General features: G+C 36.5%; 1 protein-coding gene across 1 annotated transcript; it reads left to right on the top strand.

The window, feature by feature from the left end:
• The first annotated feature begins 3,548 nt into the window (after nt 1-3,548).
• On the top strand, nt 3,549-8,968 carry LOC124278817. The gene is made up of 6 exons (XM_046714587.1): nt 3,549-3,701; nt 4,337-4,396; nt 5,141-5,259; nt 6,071-6,223; nt 7,052-7,098; nt 8,915-8,968. The coding sequence occupies exons 2-6, from the start codon at nt 4,338-4,340 to the stop codon at nt 8,951-8,953; spliced, it is 417 nt and encodes a 138-aa protein (XP_046570543.1). The 5' UTR covers nt 3,549-3,701; nt 4,337; the 3' UTR covers nt 8,954-8,968.
• Nucleotides 8,969-9,939: the final 971 nt, after the last annotated feature.

Raw genomic sequence — 9,939 nt, 5'->3', positions numbered from 1 at the left:
CATTTATTAGATCCAAAGCCAAATGGATTGAATAAGGTGAAAAAACAAGCAGATACTTTTTATATTTAGAATTTAGAAATTTTCTAAATAATTCTATATCAGAAATTAAAAGAAATGATAACGATAGTTAAAGAGCAAGAGGAACTACTGAAGGAAACTAAAGATTTCTATAGAAAACTATAAACAAGTGAAAATTGCACACAACTAGATCTAAATTCATTGTTTAAAGTATATGAAATACCAAAGTTAAACGATGATATTGCCTCAAGTTTAAAAGGAGAACTAACTAATGAAGAAACTCTTGAAGCCTTAACAAAATGAAAAATGACGAGAATTCCTAAAATTCTTTTGGAATGATCTAAACAGATTCTTGATAAACTCACTAAACTTTGCTTATAATAATGAAACTTTATCTGTGACACAGAAACAGGGACTGAGAACTTGTATACCTAAGGATAATAAACCGAAAATGTATTTGAAAACTTGGAGATCAATTTCACTTCTGAACACTTCCTATAAACTAGCATCCGCAGCTATTTCTAATAGATTAAGAAGTATATTACCGTTGATAATAAATGAAGATCAAAAAGGATTTGTACCAGGTCGATATATTGGCGAAGTCACTAGATTAATATATGACCTTATGGAATATACCGAATCTTACCAAATACCAGGTCTCTTAGTCCTTATTGACTTTGAAAAAGCATTTGACTCAGTGGCCCGAAAATTTATATTAAACCTACTTAATTTTTTCAAATTTAGACCAAGTATTCAAAGGTGGATAAGGACTTTTCTTAATGTCTGCAAGTGTACTTGTAAATGGATTTGCTAGTTCATTCTTCCTAGTAAGTAGGGGCTGTCGCCAGGGAGATCCTGTTTCACCATATATTTTTATTTTATGTGCTGAAATTCTAGGTATACTTATAAGAAATAATAAAAGTATAAAGGGTATTAAAAGGGAAATATAGAATTCATCTTAGCCCAATTTGCAGACGATAACACCCTTCCTTTAGAAGGTAGTAGTGAAAGTAGTCTATATGCATTGCTGAATACCCTATCATTTTTGGCAATATTCTCTGGTCTGAAAGTGAATGCTGACAAGACAAGACTGATTTGGATAGGCTCAAAAAAGAGATACAGGCATAAGCTTTGTAAAGATTGGAACTTAGATTGCACACAAAGTAAATTTAAACTTTTAGGGATTGAATTTGATGTTGACTTTGACGAAATGATTAAATTAAATTATGAGGAAAAATTTAAGAAAATAGGAAATGAAATGAATATATGGTCAAACCGAACAATCACTCACATAAGGAAGAAATGTAGTACTGAAATCCTTATTACTTTCAAAACTTAATCATATATTTTCATCTCTTCCATCACCGCCAGACGATTTGATTAAGTCATTCCAAAAACAGTGCTCCAGTTTTATATGGAAATCTAAACCGGATAAGATTAAAAGGGAAACATTATCTATGCCATCTGAATATGGTGGAACAAGTGCTCCAATTGTGAAGGATATTATTAATGCGCAAGAAATCTCATGGATAAAAAGATTTTATGCCAGCAATTGTAAATGGAGGATACTAGTTGATAACTGCATACCAAATCATAACAAACTATGGTTAGCCAACCCTGAATACATAACAAATAATATTGTCCCTAACATAAGAAATACTTTCTGGAAAGATGTAGCTATAGCATATAGCTTGCGTTTAAACAAACAGTACAAGTCATTAAATGCAACGGATTTTCGAAATCAGTCTCTTTGGTATGATACCTTATTTAAAGTGGGTAACAAAACGGCTTTATTTAAAAATTGGTAAAATGCAGGGATTCACTTTGTTTATGATTTGATCAACCCAAATACAGGTGAATTTTATACAGATGATGAACTGCGGGATATTTTTAACATCAAGATAAATGTCCTTAGATATCAAAGCAAGAAATCAACTATTAAAGCATGTTTGAAGAAACATCATAAATAGTTTCATTTAGACCCCTTACCCACATCTCCAATAATGCCTTTTAATATATCAAAACTTATCAATAACGGCAAGGGTACCAGATACTTCTATCTCTCCGGGCCTTCTAGAACCAACTTACGAAAAATCATATGTACACAAAAAGTGGGAGAACCCTTTGAAAGAAAATATGATAGCGAAATGATAATTTTTTTTAAACATGATGGGAAACAGATGTACCAGAAGTAGTAACCTAAAATTTCTACAGATGAAAATACTATGTAACATCTTGCCTTCAAATAACTTTTTACATAGAATTGGCATGAAAGAAACTGCTTTGTGCACCTTCTGTTCAAAAGAACCTAAAACAACTGTTCACCTTTTCAGTGAATGTAACTACGTAACATAAATATGAAATGATTTAACAAGATGGCTTAAAACTGTAGCAGAAGGTAACATTGAATTTTAATTCAGAAAATATCTTGCTTGGATTTAAGGGATGAAATAATAATTCATTAAATGCCATATGTCTTGTTGGTAAACAAGTCATATTCCCAAAAGGCAAAAGGAGCAATTCCCAATTTCCAGCACGTACAAAGGGAGATAAGCAGATATTATGAGGCAACAAAATATAGTGCCTTTTCATGATGTACAAATGACAAGTTTTATGCGTTCTGGTCATCATTCCATAATCTATTAAGAAAACCTGAATTTATTTATTGAGTTAAAGATATATATATATATATATATATATATATATATATATATATAGATCATGTCATTATCACAATTAATACAATTAGATAAACTATCTTTACATATGGAGAGGTTTGTATATACAATATGTTTAACAAGAAGAGGAAATTACTGCTCATATTTATATGTTTGTACTTTCGACAACTTACGGCAAACATTGTATATGTAACATGTTTTACATGAAGCATGTTTTACATGTTTTACATATATAAATATTATATTTAATATGTGTGTGTGTGTGTGTGTGTGTGTGTGTGTGTGTGTGTGTGTGTGTGTGTGTGTGTGTGTGTGTGTGTGTGTGTATTGTATGTGTGTATGCTCATGGAGGCGAATGGGGGCGCGCCGGGGGGTGCGGATGTTCCTCTGTTCTTCTTCAGGTTTCTTCACAACCTTTGTATTGCACCGTGGGTGAAATTCTGGAGGGGAATATTGGGGCGCCTGTACTTTTTGGCATTTCCTTGTCTGCTTCCATGAGTTTGTAACAGTTTAAATATGAAGTGGAAATTGAAGTATTAATTTTGAGAATGTACAGAGTGTTGAAAATATATATAACAAGTTTAACATGAAGTGGATACCTTTATACCTTTTTGACAATGTATCATTGTATGGAGAAATATGAATAATATGGGTGGAAATACAAAAAGAAACACTAAAAAAACCAAAACAAAACAAAACAAAAAAAATCAAATATTTGAACCATCAATAAATTATTAAATTAAGATCTATATGTATAATTCAAGCAATATGGCGATAATACTCACTCACCTCTTGAGGTAAATATATATATCTTGTTATATATTCTTCAGACACTCTGATAAGGATCAAATATACTTATGCCTCAGTCGTGGGAGATGCCAGCTTGTCTTTTCTAAGATTGGTTCACCTTATCGTGGTCAGATGGCAGGGTCGTGTGTAGGATAGGTCACTAACAGCACCCGTTGTTCGTTGTTCTTGTTGCCACTTCTTTTGGACGTTAATCGGGTAAGTCACATTGACACCTTGAGCATATCTAGAGATAGAATACAAAGGTTATCCATGGCTCTTGATACTGAAATGCGTTATGTTTAAAGTATGTTGTTTTAGTACCTGATGCCTAAATGCTCCTACATTGTTTTTATTACTGGGATATGGACACGTTTTGAACAAACCTGTTAAGTGGATTTATTTGCAAAAGAGATAACATGTAATTAAACGGATACCTCGATTTTACCAAATTCCAAATTACATCGATGTGTTAACATAACATACATACGTATGTCAGCGCTAGCGTTCTGTAAGCAGCTTTATATATACGGGGAACGAGTGGGTCATGCGAAGTTATTTCTCTTTAGCGTGCCAGAATCCTATGATCGTTGGTTCGAACCCTGGATTTTCCCTCATTATGTTTCAAGGTTTGTCTGCAACATATCGGGAGATTCACAATCGTTGTTAACTTTCCTCAAACGCCAAACTGACGATCCATTTCATCACTGAAATACCGTTAAAACTCACACAACAATCATGTTTTTTTAGTTAATTTTATTGTTAAAAAATATGAAACTTTTGAAAACAGATATATTTGATTGTTTTTCAAAGGAACATTCGTTTTACTTACTTTCCATATCTTTGATTTCCAGGATGATTTGCCTTCTTGTGCTGACTTTCGCTTACGGTGCTCTAAGCGCTACCGCCCCAACGTAAGTTCATGCTGTGTGAGGAGCTTGGGCAGACTAAAAAGATCGGTAATCGGAAATATCGGCGATAGGAATCATTATTAACGTTTAGCGATGAGAAAATTTTGTAATCGATAATATCGTAAATAAACTATTGTGATAAGATAATATTACTCAGAAAATACCCAAAGTTAGGTCTATATTCACGGGCTGCGCCCCAATGTAAGTTCCACATCGTCGATGGGAATTATTAATGATAGTCTTTATTAATGGGCTGCCCCTAAAGTTCGTTGAGGACGGTGTTTTTGTTGGCAATCAGGGCCTACATATGTCACCACTCATCATTGATGTGGAATGTGTTGATCAATTTCAGATATTTAGATCATTTTTTTCTCAAAGTTTCCTCTTCGATATTTATGGATAAGTAATAATACATCTGTAGCATGTAGGTGTCAATTTTCCAAAAGTGTTGTTTACTGTCCATGAAGGTGCCAGCGTTCCTATTATGCTGTTTACTGTAGCATGAAGATGTCAGCGCTCTAAAAGTGTTGTTTACTGTCCATGTAGGTGTCGATACGCTAATTATGCTGTTTACTGTAACATGTAGGTGTCAGTATTCTAAAAGTGTTGTTTACTGTCCATGTAGGTGTCGATACGCTAATTATGCTGTTTACTGTAACATGTAGGTGTCAGTATTCTAAAAGTGTTGTTTATTGTCCATGTAGGTGTCGATACTAATTATTCTGTTCACTGTTTTATTTGTTTTAGAACTGCACCGGACTTGACGACCGGTCTCACGCAAGCCTTCAACAAAATCGATAGTGATGGAAGCGGCACTGCTGACGTTTCAGAATTTCTGAAGATTTTTGACAAATATGACCTCAACCGTAGGTTTTGACGATTTATGATTTACAATTCGTTGTTCCAAAACATATGGTTTTCACAATACACGAGACAATCTCAGTATCATATACATGTACTGTCACTCTTGCAAGCAATGCTTGAGGCCTATTTTGCCACGGAACCATCGAGGGGAGACAAACGAAGGGATTGGAAACCATGCTTGCGGACAATGTCGTCCCCTGGAAATCAGGCTGACACACATGTCAGGCCTGCCGGTCTGTACTATGTCACGTGATATGTTCCCAGCAACAATCTTTAGGAAAGTTGATATTCCAGAATAACAGGATCCACATTAAACAGGATGCAGTGTGGACGGGTGTCTACGGAGCAATTCAGTCCATTAGTACAAAATTTCTTCATGGCTATCTGAAAAACATATTAGTCTACGTTCGTACAAAATTTAACTTTAGCCAGGCCATTTTAATTTAGAACCACATGACATAACACTCACAGTACAGCTTTAGATAGTTGTAGGATATTATTATAGCGCACATATCCAGGCAGCTAGGTGTTTGCACGTATTCATGTGGCCACCATCTGGTCATATCAGCAGATTCATGGTTTGTTTTAAGTGCACAGGGTTGTGTACTGTACACTAGGGGTTGTGACAACACTGAAAGAGTCTGCACACAAAGTTGACTCCAAGGTTTTTACACCCGGTCACAGGTGGGCTCGATCCCGACACCTCAACCTCGCTGGATCACTAGCCTGGCGCCTTAGCCAGCTCGCCCAACTCGATTTTTGTAATCTTTTGTTATTGAATATCATTAAGTACAATATGTCTTTCAATTTCAGATGATGGCAACATGACAATGGCAGAATACATAACTAGTACTAACGCACCGAAATTCGTTGCTCAAGGGGTTTTCAAGAATATTGACGCCGACAACGACGGTGTCGTCCCGAGGACCGCTGTAAACAACGTCACCGCGGTATTCGACACCGACGGTAATGAACCTTGACCTTGACTATGAACACGTGTCCTCGCGGTGAACAGGTCTTCAGTAATCCTTACCTGTCATGAGCTGCGACATACGAGATAGGGTGGTCAGATCGATATTCACCATGGTAGTCACTGGATTGTCCAGAATCGACTATATACCTAACTACAGACCGGCGTCAAGTTGCTGGAATATTTGCGACGTGCGGCGCTAACACGCATTGCAAAGTGAGAGAGAGAGAGAGAGAGAGAGAGAGAGAGAGAGAGAGAGAGAGAGAGAGAGAGAGAGAGAGAGAGAGAGAGAGAGAGAGAGAGAGAGAGAGAGAGAGAGAGAGAGAGAGAGAGAGAGAGAGAGAGAGACACACACACACACACACACACACACACACACACACACAAATCCGTCTTTTCTGAAACCCTGAGCTTTCAAACGTTGGTTGCACCCCTGGCGAATGAGACAATCCCCTTTATTTTCAACACCTTAAACATTAACTGCCTCCGGCTCCGAGTGTGTGAGTAAGGTTTTTCGCGACTTTTAGCAATATTCCAGCAATATCACGGCATATATACACACCGCCATAGCAACAGATATACACTGATTGATATTAATCTTATCTTACATGGCAATGCAGGTCTCTCAATCACTGAAAACCAGAATGTTTTCAAATATGTACATATCTATATATCTATCTCTCTCAAACAAAACGCTTTCTCAGTTAACTTCTGTTGTACATATCCTAGCCTATGTCTGTCACTTGTGTACTTTGTTGTAAGATGAATAAAATATGTTTAAAACACAGATATACAAATGGAAACCAATGTCATCATCTTTTCAGGTGATGGCGTCGTCAGTCTCGCAGAATTCGTCACCAGGTACAAGCAGGTAAGTCATCATCGCACACCGAACAAGGAGGCATTTTCACCTTTTTTAAACCCCACCCCCCTCAAAAAATAAAAAAAAAAATAAAATAAAAAACAAACAACACCCCCCACCCCCAAACAACTACAACAAAACAAACAAAACATTTCAGTGTTTAAGCAGGGAGACTATATAACGGGGAGTGGTCACTCCTCGAAAAGCCCCTCAGCTTGTCACGTGACTAGTGTAGCCAATATGGCGGCAGCTTAGTGTTTCAGATTGAGCCCGGTTTATTTTCAACAGCTGATTACATTCGCTGAGTGTTGTGACAACTGAAAACCTACATGTAGAAGATAAGTTACCTATTCTGTCACTTCATTATAAGTCAAACAGTTATCATTAGTGTCATTATTAGTACAGCAGATTTGTAGTAAAGTTTCAAGTCGGCATGTTGTAGCTCACTGGCTTCACATTCTCGGTCCACAGCGAAGAAAGACTAAATTCTATCGCTACAAACTTCTTTCACATATTCGTTTAATTTTTAGAAGGGAAATATACCTTTAGCTGAAAGGTGTTTGCAAGTAATAGTGATAGTTTTATAATTTTTACAAAATTGTTAGGGTGTATTTGATGTGTGAAAAATATGACATATCGCCGATCTGATCTGATCATCCATTGAAATACTACACAGCGATGTTTGAGTGTTTCTAGTTATTGTTCTAAGAACTTCTTTCACATACACCTTTAATTTTTATGAGGGGAATATACCATCAGGTGAAAGGTGTTTGCAAGTAATAGGGATAGTTTTATAATTATTTAAAAATTGTTAGGGTGTATTTGATGTGTGTAAAAAATATGACATATCGCCGATCTGATCTGATACGCCATTGGTGCTTGTGATGCTTGAGTGTTATAGTTCTAAAACTTCTTTCTTTCTTGTTGATCTTAGTATTTGACAAAACTGGAAAGGTGTTTACAACGCTTTGTAATAGTTTTAAACTTTCTGTTTTTGAGGGATGTGTGACAGTGTCAGTTAACATTTTGTCAATGTCCATGCCATACCACACATGCAATAAGATATCTGAATTATTAATTACTAATGTAAAAAATGGCTCAAAATAGATTTGTTTTAAAAAGGACAGCTGATGTTAACACATGTGTTCTAGCGATAGTTTTGCGTTCTTTAATATGTTTGGGGAGGGATGGCCGTGGTGTATCATTAATTCTTTCATTCATTCACATATGTATTTCTTTCTTTTGTTCTTTTTCTTTATTTCTGTCATTCATTCACATATAATTCTTGCTATAATTCATTTATTCATTCATTCATTCATTGTAAAATTCCGACTGATACAATAAACTGGCTGAAGTACTGTTAATCGAAGCCGAAGTTGCGCTGGGAACGAACCAAGTCACTGTGTGCGTTGGAGCATGACGAGGCACACGCTAATTAGTGCAAATGGTAAATAAAGCAAGCGAGTGACCTATCCCTGTTGTAGATTATCCTAGAAAATGAACAAGGTCATTTTAACAATTTTGAAATCAGTCTACGTACAACGAATCCGTAATACAAGATTAAATAAAAGATTTAAAACAAGATTTAAGAAAAAATATTATCACTGAGTCTGTTTGTTCGGACCATGTGCTACTAGTAGAGAAAAGTGAGAGTGAGTGAGTGAGTGAATGAGTGAGTGAGTATGGTTTTACGTGCCTTTCAGCGTTACAATGGGGCGCTTCAACTCGTGACAAGATACTTTTCTGATCCTTCAGCATGCAGTCAGATATTCAATATTTATGATGGCAATTTGAACACTAATCATTATTATTTTTCTTCTTCTAGATTTTCGCCTCGCTACAAACCAGCCCGATTGGTAAATAAAAACTAGGAGCAATACTACTTTGTTACTTTTTCATCTGCAAAAACAAACGTGTTGAACCTGTGTCCATTGTCCACTGGTAGGCGCAAGACGTAAATTGCCGAATATGTAGAAGATGTCGCACGATCACGATCTACATCGGCGTATTCTTGTCGCATTATCTGTTACAAATAAAAATAGCTAAAACATTACAACGCACCCTTGTTCGTCAGCGGTTGTGAAACTTGAACGGGACAACCTTCCCGTAAAGCAATTGCGTGGTCCTACCAAATTTGCTATTATGTATGCATTACCCACAGAGTGTAAAAGACAGAGCAGGGGTATTCAATGGGATCCAAAGTCAAGTTTTTCTTTTCTGTTTCTGTTTTCTTTTTGTTGATACGTATCCAAACATGGTGGTGAGAAATCTAAACACGTGAGATCGTCCAAATGCGACTTCACACTGGTAACGCAAAATGCAAACGCAGGTTTGCAAAATCCTAAAATATTCGCAAACGCGTTTTCACATTACCAAAGAAGAAAATATTTTGTCACTAAATTCCTCTTGATGATGACACTGTTTCTGGAGTAAACAACATTTTCTGCGATATCTGCACATAATCTGAGTTGTTGCAAGCGACCAACATGTGTACGGTAAAAATAACGTGTCAATTTAGTTTGATATCACTAAAATATTTGCCATAGCAGACTGCTTGGCCTTGCGGGGACGTATCCCAAGATCTGTACTACAAGTTAAATCATATCTGCCAACATGACACACTGTTGTAGACTAGCTGACTTGTGGGGACGTATCCCAATATCTGTACTACGAGTTAAAGCCTCTCTGCCAACATGACACACAGTTGCAGTCTAGCTGACTTGTGGGGACGTATCCCAATATCTGTACTACGAGTTAAAGCCTCTCTGCCAACATGACACACAGTTGCAGTCTAGCTGACTTGTGGGAACGTATCCCAATATCTGTACTACGAGTTAAAGCCTCTCTGCC

Source organism: Haliotis rubra, unplaced genomic scaffold (genome assembly GCF_003918875.1).
Source record: "Haliotis rubra isolate DU_JTF1 unplaced genomic scaffold, ASM391887v1 Scf242, whole genome shotgun sequence".
Classification (NCBI taxonomy): domain Eukaryota; kingdom Metazoa; phylum Mollusca; class Gastropoda; order Lepetellida; family Haliotidae; genus Haliotis; species Haliotis rubra.
The sequence above is the reverse complement of the archived record's forward strand: the minus strand, read 5'-3'. Positions and strand labels throughout refer to the sequence as shown.

Bases quoted from the DNA above. Each gene is read 5' to 3' on its own strand.
- LOC124278817 (XM_046714587.1), top strand. From the start codon at position 4,338: ATGATTTGCCTTCTTGTGCTGACTTTCGCTTACGGTGCTCTAAGCGCT. The intron at 4,397-5,140 runs GTAAGTTCATGC...TATTTGTTTTAG, and splicing joins CTAAGCGCTACCGCCCCAAC to AACTGCACCGGACTTGACGA. The intron at 5,260-6,070 runs GTAGGTTTTGAC...TTTCAATTTCAG, and splicing joins TGACAAATATGACCTCAACC to ATGATGGCAACATGACAATG.